At 40.5% G+C, this 22114-nt stretch overlaps 2 protein-coding genes and 1 long non-coding RNA gene across 8 annotated transcripts in view; 2 read left to right on the top strand and 1 right to left on the bottom strand.

Moving 5' to 3' along the window:
• The window catches only part of usp20 (ubiquitin specific peptidase 20), a 17421-nt gene extending 13828 nt beyond the window's left edge, over positions 1-3593 (top strand). For 5 of the 6 annotated variants that reach the window (XM_079656665.1, XM_079656664.1, XM_079656662.1 and 2 more), the window contains exon 25: positions 280-3593. The gene's annotated coding sequence lies outside the window, so the exon portion shown is untranslated. The remainder of the gene's footprint in view (positions 1-279) is intronic. The other variant, XM_079656663.1, reaches the window with a different exon arrangement.
• LOC307023411 overlaps positions 1-21087 on the bottom strand; it is a 21932-nt gene extending 845 nt beyond the window's left edge. The window contains exons 1-2 of the long non-coding RNA XR_013803708.1: positions 19708-21087; positions 4883-5027 (exon numbers count right to left, since the gene is read on the bottom strand). This is a non-coding gene — a long non-coding RNA (uncharacterized lncRNA). The remainder of the gene's footprint in view (positions 1-4882; positions 5028-19707) is intronic.
• Positions 18812-22114, top strand: ptges (prostaglandin E synthase). The gene is made up of 3 exons (XM_079656668.1): positions 18812-19000; positions 19110-19192; positions 21094-22114. Exons 1-3 carry the CDS (start codon positions 18884-18886, stop codon positions 21341-21343), a joined length of 450 nt encoding a protein of 149 aa, XP_079512794.1. The 5' UTR covers positions 18812-18883; the 3' UTR covers positions 21344-22114.

The raw sequence follows: 22114 nt of genomic DNA, 5'->3' as shown, positions 1-22114 counted from the left end.
TTTACTTGTTGGGAAACACTTTTAAATCACCATAATCCCTAACATTCCCCATGCATATACACAGACTTCCATACAATAAATATACTGCGGGGGGATGTGTAACACTTTACTGGAAGCCGGTCTTGGATCAGGCCCCTTTTTTCCACCCACATAAGCTCATAAATTCCTTTTGGTCAGCAGAGAGTAAGATAGCACATGTGGCCAAACATATGTGATTCCAATCGACACTGCTTCTTGGCTTAAGAGTCAATTTTCCTCTTCGCTTCTCATTTCCCACAGGTCTTCTGATTCTCTTTCCACTCCTGTTCTCACAGAAAGCTGAGGAATTTGCACCATGGTGGAGAAACGTCGTCGCGAGCACTTTGTAAATGTAGCAACGCTTACTCTGAGGCCGTGTTGCAAAGAGGGTGAAACGGTACTTTAAATGTCACATTATTTATTGGATAACTCTGATCCTCAATGTTAAGATGTGTAAAAAAGCAGCTGTTGTGTCACATCTCTGGAGGTGTTTTTGGTAGCTATGGTGTGTCAGTAGCTGTCAGATACTGCTGAGGAGGAGAACTGAGGACTTCACTGGAAGCAAAAAACTCAAGAGACGCTAACGAGCTTTCTGTTTGCCTGTTTACTAGTTACATAGCAACACGTTCAGACATCATGTGAGAGATGTCACATAAATCATACTCTTGCACCTCCAACCTTAAATACACAGTATAACTGAGCCCTCAGGAATGGAGGTCTGTTGTTTGGTTAAGCCAGGGAAAATGATCAGATCTTCAAGAAAATACTGCAGCAGGTACCAGAAAACATGCATGTGTCCAAAAAAACCAACAACACTTTTCAGGGTGTATTTGATAAAGCTTCAAAATGCATGAATTTGCTATTCCTTTAGTTCAACCCAACCTATTTTCTGTGGTCAAATTGATTGAAATATGTCGTCCCTCTTGTCCGGCACTACCCATAAAGAGTACGGGCATAAAGATAAATGGCTGGAGTACAGAAATAGCTGATTTTTAAAACATGGCAAAAGGGCAGGAATGACTATACATTTGATGCAGTAGTGGTACATTTGCAAAAAAGGAAACAAGAAAACCTTGCAATTCTTCTGAAATTGAACAGCAAAAATGTCCTAATCTCAGTTTTTTAAAAGAGATGACTCAAAAATAGAGAGGGCAATGACGTAATCATTTCAAAATTAAAAAATGATCTGACATCAGCACAAAATGCACAAATCCAGAAGTTATGATTATTTGATTGATCAAGTTTATTTCTTATTTCCACAAACAATCTTGTGCATGTTTTGTCATCAGAAAAATAAGCTATACTCACACTGCTATAAATATCTGTGCATCTGCAAGTTGCATTCTTCTTGAAGATGCATTTTAAAATGATATGTAAAACCACACGTCTTAACTATAGCTCGTTTACTCCAAATCTTAATATGTTGGAACACTTCCACCCACACAGGAAGCGATGAATCAACACATTCCTCTAACCACAGCACTCTTTAATCGAGAAATACGTATTAAGATCTTTTGCTTTTTTTTTTATATCCTTGGATCACAGATACTACTCAAACCGTGTGTTGTGCAATTTAAAAACAACAAGACACTACAAAGACCTCCAAATACCAGCCTCTGACTTCCATTTAAAGCAGCGAACATGCAGAGTTGCTAAGAGCAGTTACTTTGTTTAAATCTGAAATATCACCCTAAATATTCTGCAGATTCCTTCTTTTACAGCATAAATTGCGAATTAAAGTACCAGGGTAAAATCTAGGAGAAATTGCACGAAGCCAGTCGAAACTCTGGGGGAAAAATACATAAAAAACACGTCCTCCTCTTTCTCATTGTAGATAAATCACATGCTTGCCTTTTTTTACTGTACAGACCTGCAGAGTGTGCCGACACATTTGAAGCCTGCTGTTGTGGTAGAGTGAGCGATGGGAAACAAGAATGTCGAGTGTTTCTCTTATTTTTATAAAAAATACCAATCTAGAGTATCCATTAAATGATCTTTCTTTTGCATTACATTATGTTTAAATAGCACAATTATTTTAAACTGTTTATAAAATGACTCAAACAAGGCGAGCAGACGGTAATCAAAAATACCCAACAGACATTTCTCACTGTAAATATTTTGACATGTCTTAGCAGGAAAAGTTACGAGTACCATTTACAATCTATATATAATACATTAAAGTATGACAGATATAGGAGCTGACACCAGAAGCTGACGCTTCGAGTGAACTTTACTTTTTGGTTTATTTGATCTGACAGTTTTTGGTTCTTGTTTTTTCAGTTTTTTGCAAAGTTACATTTTAAATAACTGCTTTTTGGTCACTTGAAGACATGGAAAACAATTTGGGAACACAAGACAGGCATAACTATTCAAGTTGATGTTAGCAAACCGTGGCTAATTGACACATTCAGCCGTCCCAGACCAACATTTTCAATCATGTAGAGTCACGTTCCTGATAAAAAGAATACCAATATTTATTGTTTTGGCTCCGTTTTTGGTCTTTACCAACCCTCTAGGGAAATACCTGCCTTTTCATGTACCAAATGCTTCTATATATTTATCAGCTAGTCGCTCACTATGTCTGTTTAGTTAGGAACAGGTAGTGTACAGATGATTTTTACATCTTTTACTCTGAAGAATGACGCTATAAGAGTGAATTAAAACAGTTAAATAGCAGCACAGAAAGCTAAACAATGAGCTAGAACTATAAAGCTGCGTAAACCAGAGTGAAGCTGCACATTGTTTAGCTTCATCACCACAACCCGTTTCTTATTAATTCATTGTTATTAAAAAGATAAATATACACTACCTTTAGGAATATTTTTTACTTTCAAAGAAAGAAAAAAAAAAGGAAATAAAAAGGAAAATCCTCATAGTTCAGAGTCGTCATACTGAATATCCTGTGAGCAAAACCATTTACGGAAAAAAGCCATCATGATTATATTAATTCTACTTCAAATGTTCCTTTATTTTCATTTTATTCCAGACCATGGTCTAAAAATAATCTCCATGTTTTCTTTTGTTGTTGTTGATGTGTCCAAAGAGCAATTCACCAATTTTAGTAATTTGTCTTAAGAAAAACTATTTTGTAGCATTTTCGTTTTACACGTGTCAAGTCTGTATCCAGCAGAGATGATATTGATGCTATAGAGATTTGTGAGTGTGTGCTATGTTTAGATCTTTGGGGGATTAAGTGCAATGAAAAAAAATCACAAATCTTTGTGCAATGTGTGTTAAGAAGCGTTGCGTGGTAATTACTTAATTATCCCCGCCCAGGAGTTTGTTTGCTTCTGTTACAACACGTAGCTATGCGTGTGAAATTTCTATTTCACAGGAAAATTCAAGCATTGCTGTGGTTTGAGAACGTTCATCAGGAATATCGTGACAGCCTGGAGACAGCCCAACAGATTTCCGCTGACTCATGTTTTCCCCATTTTTTTACAGTGTGTGGCTGTGTCATGATCATGGTGATAACACAGGACTTAAGTCTTAAATGATATGTCTTAATGTCTGTATAACTGATGTAATGAATCATGACTGGTTTAATGATTAAAATTGCCTGGTCTTTGATTTCATCTGCGTTTTCTTTTTGCTGTGATATAAATAACATTGGATTAGACACACTTTACTCATCCCAAATTGGGATTTTCTTTTAAATAAAAATTTAGAAAGTAACAAAAGCACAACGAGGAATAGTACAAAAAACACAAACAAATAAGAAAACAACCACCTGGAGCTGCTGCAACAGGCTGCCTCCTATACCCCACTACCTTGCAAAGTATACTTTATGAAGTATGTTAATTATGGAAAGTCATACATTATAACCCAGGGGCATTGAGTTTAGGCGGAAACATTGTAATAGTAATTTCAGAAAATTTGATCATGCACTGACTGGCTGAAAGTCAGTTAAGAAGTGTGTGTTAAATACGAAGCTACAGCTAGGTGACAGTTACCTAGCTCCCCATAAGGACATTATTTTCTTGGGTTTGCCTGTTTGTTTGTCAGCAGCATTTGGGAAAAACTACTGTTCGTAACATTTGGAAGGAAGCAGCAAGGGCCCATAAATGATACAATTCTGAAGAAGATCTGAATCACAGAGAGGAAACATCAATTATGAAATCAGACTTGGCAGATATCTAAACTCTCTGAGAGTCCTTCTGGTTTAAATATCAGATATGTTTTTTATAATCTATACAAAAACAAAAATGTATTGACAGAGAGCTAGGCTAACTGTTTGTCCCTGAACCCAGTCTTTATGCTAAGCTAAGCTAACTGACTCCAGCTCCATATTTAACTTGCAGACACAATAGTGGTATCAAATTCATCATCTTACTCTATACATTAAGATTAATAAGCAAAATGTCTAAACTATTTGTGTGTACGATAATAATTGCTGATTATACTTTGGATCCATTCCAAAATGTAGCAGACTCATCATTGGCCAATACATCCTTCCACTAAGTTTCACAAAAATCAGGCTGCTAATTTTTCCATAATCCTGCTGGCAAAAAAACATTTGTCTTAAAAATGGCATATACATTTGTGCTGCATTGATTTGAACCAATACAAAAAATAATTAAATCAGTTTTTCTGAATGGTACAACTTAACGGGACTCTTCATTGGTGCAATTAAAATAGATACGTAAATAAAGTGTTCAGATAAATCATATAACTATTTAAATGTGTATCAACTTCACTTGAGATACTGACTTCAGTTTGATACTTCTGTAGAGTAAAAAAAAGTAAAGCTGCACTTCTTTTACTGTTATTGTAACTTATTTAGTCTACGGTCCAAATATAGTTAAGTGTTAGACCCAGAGTGACAGGGTTTACTTGTTATTTAAAAGGAGTGGGGGCAACTCGCCAGCGTGCAGCTGTGATGTCATCTCAGGTCCACCGTACGTATGCCGAGCTGCATCCAGACAGAGGCAGACGGAGAGGAAAACACAGCCGGCAGATGGGAGGATATGCACACTGAGAGCCTTCTGCAACACAGGACAGCAGACAATCTGTGCAGGTAAGAGACCAAAAGAAAAAATTGGCTTAGAGGACATAAATGCAGCTGCAGTTTACATCACATTACCTAAAAACGATGGCATGTTTCCTAGTCTGTGTGTGTTTTGGCAAACTGGACGCTTTAAGGGATGCTTTTGGTGACACACCATAAATACTGCTTAATAATTCATCATCCCAGAGCAGTAGTTTTATAGGACGTTGAATACGGAGGATCCAAGACAGGGATGGGTGTGGCGGGCAGACCACTCCATCCTATTCATTAATGTCATTCACACTCCTGCTACTGGCTCTCAGCCCTGTGTGATGAAGGTCAACCTCACAGATTTAGGAAGGATGGTTGAGATTGGCCCTAATGAAGTGGAATAATTACCAATCATGCATGGAAATATCTGTGCTAATGTGAATCAGCTGCATTGGTTTTCTTCAGTGTATTTGCTAAATAAGTATTTTTGTGTCCCTCCGGCAGTCAAAAAAGATGGATTGTGTGTCAGGGTTTATACATATTTAATATTCCAGATTAGGGACAGTTGAATGGTTTGCCCGTTTTGCCTAAATTTGCACTTGTTACCCCTCTCTCTCCTGCTGAGCTCACATCAGTCATGAATTAGTGCTGACTAGAGTAGAAATGGAGAACATTACACTTGTTTTTTTAAAAGGGACAGTTCACCATCTTAATAGTACACCTAACTTTAGTGCTACTTCATTTATGGCTACTTCTCAAATATTTGTATGATTGATTTATGTTTCAATTGAATGTATACAAGGATGTTTTTCAACCGGCCATAAAACAATAAACAAGTCGCAAAAAAGTCTGCTTTTTCACCAATATAATTGAACTTGATGGCATTCAGGATTTGGTAGACAGAAAATAGTTCCTACTTGAAACACGGTTTGTGGATTATCTTGATTAACCGGGTTTTCTGAAAAGACATGTTGATGTAGAGTAGTTTAAAATTATTTTGTGTTTTAAAACACGTAGAGTGAAGGCAGACATCTTTACAGCGGATAGCACCAACACTTGTTATCCCACACCACAACTATCTAGATTGATAAATAGTACTATATGTAAGAGAAAATATATGTATTTAGCTTGTTTTTGAAGCGCTTCGCAGCCTTGCACTTGCCTACTTGACATATTTTCAATGTATAATCTTACACAAAGCTTTTTATTATTTCAAAGTGCAAAAAATTAAAAAAGTTATTCTCAGGGGATCTGAGAGCAGCTCAAATTATTAGCATCTTTACATTTAAATACAAAATCTGCAGCCTGGCTTTTCATTTAAAATGTTATATGGCCCTATTTAATAGTAATCATGTTTTAAAATGTTTTTAGTTTTAATTAACCATTATCTATTTCGTTGTTTGTGAGTTTAGTTTATTATATTTATCCACTTTTAAGTTATATATTTTGCTTCTTGAGTGCATGCTTTCTACATTTATACTGTCTTCTCATCAGACTTTTGAAACATGTTGTCCTTTAACTTCTGGAAAAGTGACAGTGCAATGTCTTGATCTGCTGCCATCTAACCTCCAATCCATTTCTTTCCTCAGGAATATGTTGCATCCTATCTGACAGCCATGCTTCATCAAGCTGAAGACAGGATAACTAACATGACAGAGAAGCCAATTCATTCATGGAAGCTCCGACATGAGCAGTCCTGAAGGTGATCCTGCACACATCTAAAGCAGAAGATCAAAGTGCTGCAGTATCTTCAGAGGAGCGAGTCACCACAAAGAAATCCTGGAAGAAGCACTGCAGTCCGCTCTGATTCAGCTCCTCTCTCTGCGGCTGTAAATATTGACATGCCGTGTCTGGCAGCTGTTAGAGACGGAGAACACCTTGAGATTATCTGACTGTGTGAACTGTTTAACTCATGCTAACCCTGGCTGAGGCCTGCAGGCAGGGCTGGATGTGAGCCGTTTGTGGTTATTCGGTTGCTAAAAACACGTGGAAACATCCAGTAGCTCCTTGTTGTGTGGTAATTCGTGCTGCACCTCCCTTTTTTCGCGTGTCTATTTTTTGTCTTCTAAGTGCAACTGTGTTATAGGAGGAATCCCACATTCCTGGGAAACACCTTTCATGTAGTGCCAACATTGCTATTCATATGAATAATTGCACAATTTCACAGTCATACATCTTATATTTAGCTGGGAATTATATGAAAAATGTGTGATCATGTTTTTGCAATGTATCAAACAGCAATAGTTAAACATAAAACGTTAGGTATACTATTCAGTACATTCTACAATACAGTACAATTACACTGGGTTGTTTAATGTAAGCTAAAATGTTAGATCCGTATATATATATATTATAACCAGAGAACTCCACCAAGACTGATCTGCCATTCAAAGTTGAATGAGTCCACAATCCTCTTCAAAGTGTCATTACAATCAGGCCAGTAGTTTTTCTGTAATGCTACCCACAAACTAACCAACAACAAACTTATTGGCGTTATTTACGGAGGACGTTGTCCTCTCCTGACAAGATATAGACCAATCTATTAAAAAGGTGTCCCTCCTTAGTCCTCCTACTTGATGAGACTCTTTACTGGTGCAATGCAACCTCTTTGAAACAGATACATAGACAAATATCCAGATACATCTGAATATACATATTTATACGCTTTGATGAAGAGGTAAAGATGCACTTCTTTTACTGTCACTGTATTTTGTGTTGTCTACAGTCAAAATATAGTTGAGAGTAAGAAACAGAGTGACATATATGACCCTCCTTGGTTAAGTTAATGATGTTTTTCTCGCCTGCAAAATGTCTTGGAGAAGCTGTTGCATTATGAGTATGCATGTTATTAGGGCTGCACAATTGAATACATATATTTATTGAGAAGAAATTATAACAAAAAATAGAAAATTCCCAATATGGGATCAATAAAGTATAATCTAATCTTATATTGATTGAAACTGCATTTGCATATGACCATAAGGACTATTATAGGTAATTAATCACTATTTACAATCTCAATTTAAAAATAATTGTATATAAAATACTGTACAAATATCAATGATATTAATGAGATTTAGGATCTATACCAAACAATGATTAATATTGCACCTCCTATGATGTGGATATTGCACTTGTCCATATTTCGATAAGATTCTAATCAATTGTGGAGCCCTACATCCATCACCTGGGTGTAGTATAACTGTGTACACCTGTATAATCTCTCCTGAATTTTACATACATACATACGCACGCACGCACGCACGCACGCACGCACGCACGCACGCACGCACACACACACACACACACACACACACACACACACACACACACACACACTATGGGCTGCACCATGTGTTCGCAGCTGTGTGACAGGTGGACGGTGAGGGTGAGGCGGGGGGGCCGCAGGGCGATGGAGCTCACTGCGTTCCCTCAGATGCTGCAGGGCGAGTACCACCAAGTCACCGGACTGCACTACATGTCCTCCTTCTCCGACGCAGAGGACGTTTGCGAAGACAGCGGCTCCGGCAGCTCCGGCAGCTCGCTGTCTTTAGACGCTCACACACACACCGCTCACACACACACACCGTTGACGGCTGACACTCCACCTGCACTGATACTGAGGTTTAAATGATGAAATACGCAGGATGTGTGCTGAATTTGCAATAAATGTGGTGAACTAATTATGACATCTGTTTGTTTTTTATGTCATCATATTCTCATTAAAATAAAATAAAACTTTGTACGGCTGACACTCCACCTGCACTGATACTGAGGTTTAAATGATGAAATACGCAGGATGTGTGCTGAATTTGCAATAAATGTGGTGAACTAATTATGACGTCTGTTTGTTTTTTATGTTATCATATTCTCATTAAAATAAAATAAAACTTTGTATGTGATTATACATACAGCTACATACTGGGATCCTATACAAGTAGAAATACCATATTCTTAAAAATACTTTCAGGTTAAAGTCCTAACTTTAACATTTTAAATTAATCAAAGCAGAAAAGTATTATCAGTGAAATGTAAAAGTAAAGAAAGTTATCAAAAGTTATAGAACATGTCTCCCTTGACAGTGTTATATTATTACAAACAATTTGTATGGTTCTGCTTTTACCACGAAGAGATACATTTCACTATAATATAAGTGGTGTTTTGCAATACGATCTGATAAGAAATAGGATGGGATGTGAGAGATGCTTGTTTTTCACAATTTCCACTTTAATAGATTTGATTCTTCCGATGGATTTTGGTGCATATCGTTTGATATTTGGTCAGACGCTGAAGTACTCAGATAATTATCTTCAGTAAAAGTAGAAACATTATAGTCCAAAAATAAAAATGAAAGACATGTTTGGATGATCTTTTTACATAATGCAGGATATAACTATATACTGCTTAGTAATCAATAACAATATTTCTTATTTTCCAAACGATATGCATTAGTACATGAAATCCTATATGATTGTACTGTATGTAAAATCTTAATATTGCATAATCAGTAACCATTGAAGTAAATGTGTAGTAGTAAGAGTAGAATGAAGTACCATGAAATGAAAATACTCAAGTTTATTGTACTTATACTTCTGTAGCCGTATCTTCCATAAATTCAACATTTACTTTCATTGCTACGTGGATGACACCCAGCTCTACCTGTCCTCCAAACTGACCTCCATCCTTCCTCCCTTCTCCCTCTCTGATTGCTTACAGGAACTCCATATTTTAAGTCTGCACTGGGACTCGAGCCGTAGGGTCGCCGGTCCAAGTCCCCGAACAGACTTAAAATATGAAGTGTGGACTGGTACTTGGAGAGGTCCCAGTTCACCTCCTGGGCCCTGCCGTGGTGGCCTTGAGCAAGGCACCAGACAGCCATTTTGCATGTATGTGTGACAATTAAAGAGGGTTTCATCCTCCAATCCTAATTTAGTGGGAATGCTGATACAGCATTCCCATTATCTGTTATGCTACGCACAAAATTCTTTATTATTCCGCCGGGTTATTTTGCGCCTCTTCCTCTCCCACATTGAACATCGCAGAAACTCCGTTCAAACATCAAAATGTTCAGCTCGGTCGGAAATCGATGGCTATTACTTTTCTCATTCATAACTTTCATAATTCCAGAGATACATCCCATAATTCATCACATTTTTAACATGGAAGTCAATGGAGAAACTCTTCAGACTTCAACAATCTTCATGCAACTTCAACTGCTAACTGCTTCTTCTTCAACTGCTAACTGCTCCTTCATACTTTCCCTCAGAAACTTCATTCCAACTTTACATGCTTTTTCATGCATTTAGACTTTTATTTTGTTGTTCTTATTTCACATTCAAGTCCCCTCTATTCATGAACCCTTTAAAGTACTCAGCCACACCACTTATATACCAGGTGCGACTGTTGCTATGTGAATTAATCTTTCAAATACAAGGTTGCTTGTTGGATTCAAGCTCTTGTATAGTCAATATGTCCAGGTATTTATCCCTAACATTTTATCAGCTAACTAATGACACACACTCAGAGGATCTTTATAAACGTTATAAGTATTGCACATCTTTAAACATGACTCTTATAAATCACTTTTAAAACCAGCGATGCACTACAGTGTCAGCTTTTCTAAAATAGAAACTTCAATGTTCACATCTTTCTAAATGATTCTACTTTTCAATGACCTACAAATAATCCTAATAATAATCCCATTTTCAATCTTCCAACTGTTTATATTTTTTGGTCAATCAACAAATGTGTTGTTCAACAAATTTGCCATGGACACCTTTGATCTCTGGACACGTCGGACTCGTTAGCTCAAATATAAACACCTGTGTCATGGAACACGATGATGTCAGAACTCCAACTGACATGCTCAGAGCAGCAGACTTCAGATAATGGTTAACGGTCCAGCCCTCAACAGCTCTACGTCAATTATGGGGTATCATAATATGCAGTTTCCATGGAAACGCATCCCTCGCCATAAAAAACGATGTCGCTGTAACTCCAATGGACATGGTCCGATTGTTCCCCAAACTTCGCTTGTATATCACCGGTCCATGCCTCAACAGCTTTACGCCAAATCTGAGATCTCACCATAGGCTGTTGCCATGGAAACGCATCCCTCGCCATAAAACACGATGTCGCTGTAGCTCCAATGGACATGGTCCGGTCGTCCCACAATCTTCACCTGTATATCACCTCTCCATGCCTCAACAGCTCTACGTCAAATCTGACATCTCACCATATGCCGTTTGCATGGAAACGCATCCCTCGCCATAAAAAACGATGTTGTTGTAACGCCTATGAAAAGGGTAAAAACAGCACCACACTTCAGATAATGGTTAACGGTCCAGCCCTCAACAGCTCTACGTCAATTATGGGGTTTCATCATATGCCGTTTCCATGGAAATGCATCCCTCACCATTAAAGACGATGTCGCTATAACTCCTATGAAAATGTTCAAAAAGTGCTCAAACTTCACATGTGTGCTAACAGTCCAGCCGTGAAGACATCTAAGGAACAGTTTTGAGATTTCTTCAAATGCCGTTGCCATGGCAACACAATGCTCGCCATGAAACACGGTTTTCTCATAACTTCAGTAAAAATGCTCCAAATGGCCCAAAACTTCACAGGTTTGGTGACGATGCAGCCATCAACGCATCTAAGCGTATTATGGGATGTCATCAAATGCCGTTGGCATGGCGATAGATTATTCACCATCAAGTTAGTTCAAAAGTTTGCAGTACAAATATTCTGCTGCTTTTCCAAGCCTTTTTACTTTCTTTTCTTTTCTCATCACACATTCAAGCTCCTAGTGTTCATGTATCATTTCAATCTAAATTCTTCACTTTCTTCTTACACCTTACATTTAAGCATAGCAGTTTAGCGTCAGCTTTTCAGCATAAAGCATTCCCACTAGCAATTTCTTCAGGAATTGCATTCTCTAGTTCTAAATCAAATCCTGGTTATCCTACAACTTCCTCAAACTTAACAGTGATAAAACCGAGGTTCTCCTCATTGGTTCCAAATCCAAGGTTTCTCCATTTCCATCGAAAACTCCTCAGTCCCACCCTTCCCTCAGGTTAAGAGTCTGGGTGTCATCCTCGACACCACACTTTCCCTTCAAAACTCACATCAGTAATGTAATTTGGCCTTCTTATGTCCATATACGTAACATCAACCGCCTCCGCCCGTCCCTCACACCTAACAGCTCCGCCATTCTTGTTCCCATCCTGGTCACTTCACGCTTCGACTACTGCAACTCTGTTTGTTTTGGTCTCCCTCTCAAGTCCATCCACAAACTTCAATTGGTCCAGAACTCTGCCCCCCGCATCATCACCACAACCCCCTCCATTACCCACATCACTCCACCCACATCACTCCTGTTGTTCAGCAACTTCACTGGCTGCCACACACACACACACACACACACACACACACACACACACACACACACACACACACACACACACACACACACACACACACACACACACACACACACACACACACACACACACACACACACACACACACACACACACACACACACACACACACACACACACACACACACATCAAGCAACCACTGCTTTTAACTCATGCAAAAGAAGAGTGGAAAAGCTGCACTCCCACGATCCCCCAGTGAGCCGGGGAGGAAACGGGGGAGAAGGGGCAGCACGTTATGCTTCTACGCTTTAACAAACAACCAATAAAACACATCACTTCTACCGGGGAACAATTGAAGAGGGATAGAGGCAGAGGGAGAGGAGCGAAAAGGGGGAATCAAATGTAAAAAGAGGGAGACAGCATGAAGGATGAGGTTGCTGAGGAAGAGAGCAATATGTAAGGACAAAAGCCAAATGATAGAAGAATAATGGCCGGGCGTAACCCCATGGGAAAGGGACAAGTCTTTGGAGCTTTATAGACGAGAGGAGATGCACACACACGCTCCCTCTCATATACACACACTTAAACAGCTCCCATATTAGGGCATGACTTGAACATTTCACAAACACAATCGAACTCACACACAATCACACACACACACACACACACACACACACACACACACACACACACACACACACACACACACACACACACACACACACACACACACACACACACACACACACACACACACACACACACACACACACACACACACACACACACACACACACACACACACACACACACACATTTTTGACCTTCTCCAACAGCTTATTTTCTTCTATGTTGTTTATGTTGGCACCATAATACACCACAGCAAATTTCATGTATGCTCTAACGTACCTTGTAATAAACTTAATTCTGATTCTGATAACATGCAAATAATCCTTTGGAGAGAAATGATAACCCGAACCAGCCTAAAAGCATAAAGCTCGTCCTGCGCTGATTACAGCAGCGACAGTCATACCTTCCTCCCTGTTAGCCTTAATGTGACCTGTGAATACCTGGAGGGAAGCAGAGAAAACTGCCTCCATGCTGCACACATGACATTTAAATCTTTCCAGAGCCTTCAGCCGCTCTGCACCCCGCCTCTGGAACTCCCTTCAACCTTACATCCGGAATATTGTACCGTAATATCTCCACTTTCAAATCACGTCTCAAAACATATCTCCTCACATGGGCATATCCACCCTGATCACTACTCAACACACATCCTCTGTTCTTATTGAGTATACTGTGGTGACTCTAGTTAACCACAATTCACTTTTGGGTCACAGTTCCTACACAGACCTTGTTTAGTGTAACACCGGAGATATAGGTTGCCAAGCTAGAGCTAGCAACGCACTCTAACTTGACTCTCATCATTGAGTACATGTCTGATATCACTTTTGCTTGATGGAAAATAAAGAGTGGAAATCCATCTTGAATACTCCGCCTCCGACTCCTTCTTACCGGCACTACAATACACTGCATTGTATTAATAACCTGCTGATGTTTTGTGTTTTGAATCTTGAAAGGCGACCATGAGAGCCTAGAAAGGCGCCTATATAAATAAAATGCATTATTATCAGTATTATAATTGCTAAAGCAAATGTATTCAATTAATTTCCATCAATGTCTTCATCAAAAAACGATGTCATAATACTTTACTACCTAAATTGATGACAGGTTTATAAGGTTGGGCAACCAGAGTACTGGATCATTGGCATGGCATCATTGCCGCATAAACTGAGGAAGGACATTTCCTGATTTTGCAACCATCCACTCACCCATATTTTGCCAGCACTCTAACACACACATATTCATTTCTCAGCATGCTGCCAGAATACGCAAATGAAAGACATGCTGGCTCACAAAGTCAAATATTTCGACCCTGAGTCAGATCACAATTAGATGTACTGTAATTTACAAAATGATGGTGTTACTTTCTCTTGAAGTGGTTAAGTGTGTAAGTGTGGCTACAATTTTAGGGAACCTTTTTCTATTTACTTTTGTTTTTGTAGAGTATTTCATACTTCAACTCTACTTCAATTTAGCAGGAAATATTGTACCCTTTTTTTACTCCATAGGCGGACTGTCCTCCTACTCAAGTACAAATGAGGTAACTTGCTTTCAAATGTAGATATAGGTCAGTTAAAATGTATAGGGGGAAGGTGTTTGTTTGTTTGTTTGTTTGTTGGAGAGAGGGTTGAGAAAAACACAATTTCAGATAATATATTAAATAAAATAACATATTTAGGTTGCAAAAAATGCATTAACATATCACAGAGCTCCTTTGTCCAAACAAACAACAGCCTATTTATTAAAGGCATTTAGCAGCCTGTACATAGGCTACAACTAATTACCAATGACACAACTATTACAATTATCCAGAAAAGAGGCTAAACTCAGACCATTACACAAAAATGGCCGACAATGAAGTCAATGGACACCATGGAGGATGTAACAAGCATTGAGCCACATAACCTTACAATACAGCATATAAAACGACACCATAGCAGACAGAACAACAAATGAAACTCCACAGAAACTGATGCCACAAAACACACACATTAAAGCAAAAACAGATCCGTAATAATGCATTTATAATACTTTGTTGTTGTAGCCTACTCACCCGTCTGAACCACATCACACAATCTCCCTCAATCTGATCCAGGTGTAACTTCTCTGTTCATTCTCAAATAATATAACCAGAATAAAGTAAAGAACATTTACGAGCAGCAGAAAGGCCTCAAACAAGTCCCTGGAGGTGGAGGTTTTCTCAGTGACAGCAGACAGCATCTTAGCATTTAGCATGTTAGCTAAACACAGCCTTCACCTGTTGGTCAGGTCACGCAAAAAACGTGGGTGCGTTCGATTTTGTATTTGCATTCTCCATCCATCCATCCATCTTCTCCCGCTTATCCATGGTCGGGTCGCGGAGGTAGCAGTTCCAGCAGAGAGCCCCAAACTTTATTTTCATCAACCAGCTCTGACTGGGGGATCCCAAGGCGCTCCCAGGCCAGCGAAGAGATATAATCCCTCCATCTGGTTCTAGGTTTACCCCTTGGTCTCTTCCCAGCTGGACGTGCCTGGAACATCTCCCTAGGGAGGCGCCCAGGTGGCATCCTAACTAGGTGCCCGAACCACCCCAACTAGCTCCTTTCGACGCGAAGGAGGAGCGGTTCAACTCTGAGTCCCTCCCGGATGACCGAACTTCTCACCTTATCCCTAAGGGAGACACCAGCCACCCTGCGGAGAAAACCCATCTCGGCAGCTTGTACCCGCGATCTTGTTCTTTCGGTCATGACCCATCCTTCCTGACCATAGGTGAGGGTAGGAACGAAAATGGCGCGGTAGACAGAGAGCTTTGCCTTCTGGCTCAGCTCCCTTTTCGTCACAACGGTGCGGTAAAGCGACTGCAGTACCGCTCCCGCTGCTCCGATTCTCCGACCCATCTCACGCTCCATTGTTCCCTCACTCGAGAACAAGACCCCGAGATACTTGAACTCCTTCACTTGGGGTAAGGACTCATTCCCTACTTGGAGTGGACAGTCCATCGGTTTCCTGCTGAGAACCATGGCCTCAGATTTGGAGGTGCTGATCCTCATCCCAGCCGCTTCACACTCGGTTGCGAACCGATCCAGTGAGTGCTGAAGGTCGCAGACCGATGAAGCCATCAGAACCACATCATCTGCAAAAAGCAGTGGTGCAATCCTTAGTCCACCGAACTGCAGACCCCCTCCCCCACGACTACGCCTCGAAATCCGATCCATGTATATTACAAACAGGATTGGTGACAAAGCGCAGCCCTGGCGGAGGCCAACCCTCACCTGAAATGGGTCCGACTTACTGCCGAGGACCCGGACACAGCTCTCGCTTTGGGAGTACAGAGATTGGATGGCCCTGAGTAGAGACCCCCTCACCCCATACTCCCGCAGCACCTCCCACAGTGACTCCCTGGGAACCCGGTCATACGCCTTCTCCAAGTCTAAAAAACACATGTAGACTGGATAAGCGTACTCCCAGGCCCCCTCCAGGATCCTTACGAGAGTAAAAAGCTGATCCGTCGTTCCACGACCAGGACGGAATCCGCATTGTTCCTCCTCAATCTGAGGTTCAACAATCGGCCTGACCCTCCTTTCGAGTACCTTAGAGTAAACTTTCCCGGGGAGGCTGAGTAGTGTGATGCCTCTGTAATTGGCACACACCCTCTGATCCCCCTTTTTAAAAAGGGGAACCACCACCCCGGTCTGCCACTCCTTCGGTACTGTTTCCGACTTCCACGCAACGTTGATGAGACGTGTCAACCATGACAGTCCCTCAACACCTAGAGCCTTCAGCATTTCTGGGCGGATCTCATCCACCCCCGGGGCTTTGCCACTGTGAAGTTGTTTGACGACCTCAGTGACCTCCCCCCGGGAGATTGGTGTCGATCCCCCGTCATACTCCAGCTCTGCCTCTAACATAGAGGGCGGAGTTGTCGGGTTCAGGAGTTCCTCAAAGTGCTCCTTCCAACGCCCTAACACTCCATCAGTTGAGGTCAACAACGTCCCATCCTTACTGTACACAGCTTGGATGGTTCCCTGCTTCCCCCTCCTGAGGTGTCGGACAGTTTTCCAGAACAACTTTGGTGCCGCCCGAAAGTCTTTTTCCATGTCTTCTCCGAACTTCTCCCACACCCGCTGCTTTGCCTCGGCCACGGCTGAGGCTGCTGCCCTTCGGGCCTGTCGGTACCTTGCAACTGACTCGGGAGTCCCCCGGGATAACAAATCCCTGAAGGCCTCCTTCTTCAGTCGGACGGCTTCCCTGACCACCGGTGTCCACCAGGAGGTTCGAGGGTTACCGCCCCTTGAGGCACCTAGGACCTTGAGACCACAGCTCCCCGCCGCGGCTTCGGCAATAGAGGCTTTGAACACCGACCACTCTGGTTCAATGTCCCCAACCTCCACAGGAATGCCCGAAAAGCTCCGCCGGAGGTGTGAGTTGAAGGCCTCCTGAACTTGGGCCTCCTCCAGACGTTCCCAGTTCACCCGAACTACACGTTTGGGCTTACCAGGTCTAACCAGAGGCTTCCCTCGCCACTCGATCCAACACACCACCAGATGGTGATCAGTTGACGACTCCGCCCCTCTCTTTAACCGAGTGTCCAAAACATACAGCCTCAGGTCCGATGATACGATAACGAAATCGATCATGGACCTTCTGCCTAGGGTGCTCTGGTACCACGTACACTTATGAGCATCCTTATGTTCGAACATGGTGTTTGTTATGGCCAATCCATGACTAGCACAGAAGTCCAGTAACAAACCACCACTCCGGTTCAGATCAGGGGGGCCGTTCCTCCCAATCACTCCCCTCCAAGTGTCTCCATCATTGCCCACATGTGCGTTGAAGTCTCCCACCAAGATTAAAGAGTCCCCTTCAGGAGCCCCATTAAGGACTCTATTTGGATTCTTTATTCTTAAAATATCAACAATAATAATAATAACCCTCAGTATAGGTTTCCTCGCACTACGTGCTAGGGACACCTTTGGGGTCCCAGCACTGTCGTGCTCGGGCCCTAATGAATCATACATTATAGAAGTAACCATAAGCAAAAAATTACCTGATTTCAGGAATATTTTAAAACGTACACTTCACCAAAAAGGACTTTTTGGGCTGGAAATATTCTGTATTTTTTACTCCAACACTATAGTTTATATGTATACCTACATCTTTTTCATTATAGGCTAAATTGGGGAAATACCTCCCTAGACCAATACGCAGATCCAGATCCATACGTTACACATTAATAAAACTTGCTCCACCTCTGCAAGCTAACCCTGCTTCACATTATTTTAAGTAGCCTAATGATACTTATTTAATATACCTAATATAATAAATGATTATTATATAATATATATATATATCTTTGTATTAGCCTACTTCCTGTTGCATAAATGTACTTGTATGAGAGGGTATACAATTTTACAATGTCTTTTCCGTAATGATAATACAAATATTTGTCAAAAGATTATAATCTTTTTTTTGTTTTAAATAGCATAATTAGGCTATACTGTTGCCTTTTTGTGAGTAGTAATGCACTTTATTTTAGTACAATTTTTAATACAGTGCTATTGCTTCTAATAAAGGGATTTCAACAGTTTGGTAATTGTTGGTAGGCCTACTTGTTGTAAAGATCTGAAAAATCCCTTCAGAGAAAACTATAGCCTACGTGACTTTTTTCGTGAAACCAATTTGGCATTGCCATGATTTCTCACTGTGGGATTCACATAATTATGAATGAAGCATTACGTGTCTTCCGTTCAATTTAATTTGGGAGTGGGTGGATCTCCAGCAGTACAAAAAGCCTCGTCTCACGTTCACTCTCACTTGTCTGGAGTTTTACGCACCGACCTCAGAGCTCTCCCTTTTTTATTACACCAAAGCTCAGTTTGGATATTAAACCAAAAAAACATGGCATTCTTGACAAGAAATGAAGTTTTCTCCTGTTTTGTTTTCTACGCCGTGCTTCTGGTGATAAAAATGTACATTTTAGCGATAATAACGGGACAAGTGAGGCTGCGTAAAAAGGTGAGTGGCTATGAATCAGAGGAAAGGATAAAAAAAAAGAGAAAGCAACATCATTTCCTCTCCGGGAGACTTTTTTCTGATGCAAAGTCTTATTTTTCTTCCCTAAAAGGCTTTTGCAAACCCCGAGGACGCGCTGAGGCACGGAGGGCTGCAGTTCCACCGAGAGGACCCGTATGTGGAGAGGTGCCGGAGGTAAGGAAGTTTAACACTCTCAAGACAAGACACGCTTTCAATCTGTACAAAACATTTCTGCCAAAGCGATCCATCACTCGTTTGACTACTAGACTGACCACTTTTGCTGTAACAATCAGTGGTGGAGGAAGTACAAGATGATTGATTTATTGACTGATTTTATTAATGGGTATAGAACACAAAAATGTCCTTCCAACATTTTATAAAGTAAAGTAAAAAAGTTAAAATAGCAATTTCCTACCACAGTGGTAAAATACTCAATTTGACGCAGGTTACTTTAAAAAGGTACATCAGTAAAATGTGAATAAAAGTACTCGCTTGCTTTTAAGTAGAATTTCACCTATTTAAATACAATCAGTATATGATGTTTCGTAAGGTCATCTTTAAGGCAACTATGACATAACTGTCTTAACAAAAATCCAAATGTGTAAAGTAACATTAGTTCTCAAGAAAATATAGTGTGGTAAAAACTACTAAATGTGTCAAATTGGTATAAAAGGAAAAAAGTAGCCTACCACAAATGTTTATACGTGAAGTACAATACTTGAGTATTTCACCAGAGATGGCATCGTCAGTAGTTTAATCTGTAATATACATGTTGCGTTAAAAAAGGTTTTGTGTGTAAGCCAATCAGAGACAGAGTTGGGCGGGTCTTGCCTTATGGGGAAAATACACACGAACACTTGCTAATGCTAACACACACACACACACACACACACACACACACACACACACACACACACACACACACACACACACACACACACACGCACACACGCACGCACGCACACACACACACACACACACGCACGCACGCGCGCACACACACACACACACACACACACACACACACACACGCACACACAATGGCAGATGCAAGTATCAGCGAGAGCAGCAGCGCATTTACAACTTGGAGATATAACCACTATTTTCAATTTGTGGGGATAAAGGACGCAAAAAATATTACGGTCAAATGTAAACTGTGTGCAGGACAGAAAGCGTTGTCCACATCGAATAACAGCAATGCCAATCTCCTGAAGCACCTAACTAATGTACATAACATGGGGCTATAAAACTAGTCGCCAAAGACCCCATCGTCTCAACCACCGGCAGTGACCCAGATGGAGCAACACCATCTAAACAGCCAAAAAACGATTCTTTGAAATCGCCACATGTCGCCCAGAGTCAACTAAATAGATTGCCAGGTATGTTGTTGAGGACATGCTGCCCATCGCAACGGTCGAGTATGTTGCCTTCAGAGAACTAGTCAGCAAAAAACAACACAAAAACTTGTATTTTTATTGTTATTATTTTTAAAGTGAAGTAAAGTAACTTGTTACTAGTTACTTTTATAATTTAGTAACTAATAAACTAGTTACTTTTTGGAGAGCAGTAACAATAACTATTACTAGTTACTTTTTAAAAGTAACTTGCCCAACACTGATCCTGGACCATTCATTTGACTGTGCATTCAAATCCTGAGTATATTGCTAAAAAAAAAAAAAAGAATCTGTTTAGTTCATTTTAACGAGTTGTTGCAACATGCTCCTCTCAAAAAGATATGCAATAATTTTTGTATGTGCTGTTTCTGCAAGAGCTGTCAGCAGTGCATGTTTCCTAAAATAATATTATTTAAAAAGTAGATTGCAGAGGGTGGAGGGGAAGCAGGGAAGTGGTGATAAGCATTCTGACTGGAGGCCTAAAGCAAAAAAGTTGTATGATGTGTAATGCATGAAGTCACATTGAGCTATGATTTCTCAGGAACAATGCAGAAAAAACATCATGCAGTCACTGAAATACAGCAGGAGTACTCATCATCCCTTCACTGAGTCAGGACATTGCATGATATTGAAAACAGATGTATGTGTGTGTGATTAAATCTCCTTTCCTCTCCCTTTTAGAGCTCATATTAACGACTTAGAGAACATCCTCCCCTTCCTCTTCTTGGGTGCTATCTACTCCATGATTGGACCTTCACTTCCTGTGGCCCGCCTCCACTTCCTGGTCTTCTTCCTGGCTCGTGTGCTGCACAGCGTGGCCTACCTGTTTGCCCTGCGAGCCCCCACCCGCTCTCTGGCCTACATTGTGGCTCAGATACCTTGTGTCTCCATGGCTCTGCAGATCCTTGTTACAGTCGCAGCATATGCATGAAAATCCAGAAAAGGAGGGAGGAACTTGAGGAGTTTCCCTGGCAGGAGGGATTGGGATCTGAGACCTGTGTCAGATTAAAAAGCAAGAAGAGGAGCAGGATACCGGAGAGGCCTCCTGAGGGGAAGAGCATGAGAGACAAGAATGAGTGCAATAATAGGTGTGTGATTACACCACAGCTGGGTTTTTGTGAGATTTTATCAGTATTTTTAATGTTGAAATGTGAGAATTTCTTATTTGAAGTTGACATCTTGTACTGTACTATTTAAAAAAGAAAAATGAAGGTCGTTTTTGTCTTTGTAACTATATTATGTTGTAACCCCCTGAAGCCACTTTGCAATATTCCTCCCTGCATCCATTCTGTGTTTACACACAACACGGACCACCATTCACGTAGTGCAGCACCCCCGTGGCTTCAGCTGCTTCCATATACTCCATCTGTTGTGTTAACATTTTGTTTGTGTACTATGTTCAGCAAAAGCTTACGCATGATGACTGAAGATGTGTTGAGAGATTTAAGACCACTTTCACTGTGTGAGTCAAACTGTCACTCAAGTTACATCAATTTAAAGAAAGGAATCCTATCACTGAGTTTGGAATGAATCTCACAACAACCTGCAGAGACCATATGAAATAATTGTATCTTTGAAAACACATTTCAAGGCTATTTTTAAAGTATTGTATTCATAATTTATTATTCAATTTAATGTATAGTTATGTATTTTAACCCCATATGCATTCTTTTGGTGGCAATAAAACAATTAACACATGAAA

Source organism: Notothenia rossii (assembly GCF_949606895.1).
Source record: "Notothenia rossii genome assembly, chromosome: 11".
In the NCBI taxonomy this organism is placed as follows: domain Eukaryota; kingdom Metazoa; phylum Chordata; class Actinopteri; order Perciformes; family Nototheniidae; genus Notothenia; species Notothenia rossii.
This window is presented reverse-complemented; position numbering and strand designations above follow the sequence as displayed.

What these genes read in the sequence shown, in the direction of transcription:
- ptges (XM_079656668.1), top strand. Translation starts at nt 18,884, where the DNA reads ATGGCATTCTTGACAAGAAATGAAGTTTTCTCCTGTTTTGTTTTCTAC. An exon ending in AAGTGAGGCTGCGTAAAAAG is followed by an intron (nt 19,001 to 19,109) that starts GTGAGTGGCTAT and finishes CTTCCCTAAAAG; the next exon opens with GCTTTTGCAAACCCCGAGGA. An exon ending in TATGTGGAGAGGTGCCGGAG is followed by an intron (nt 19,193 to 21,093) that starts GTAAGGAAGTTT and finishes TCTCCCTTTTAG; the next exon opens with AGCTCATATTAACGACTTAG.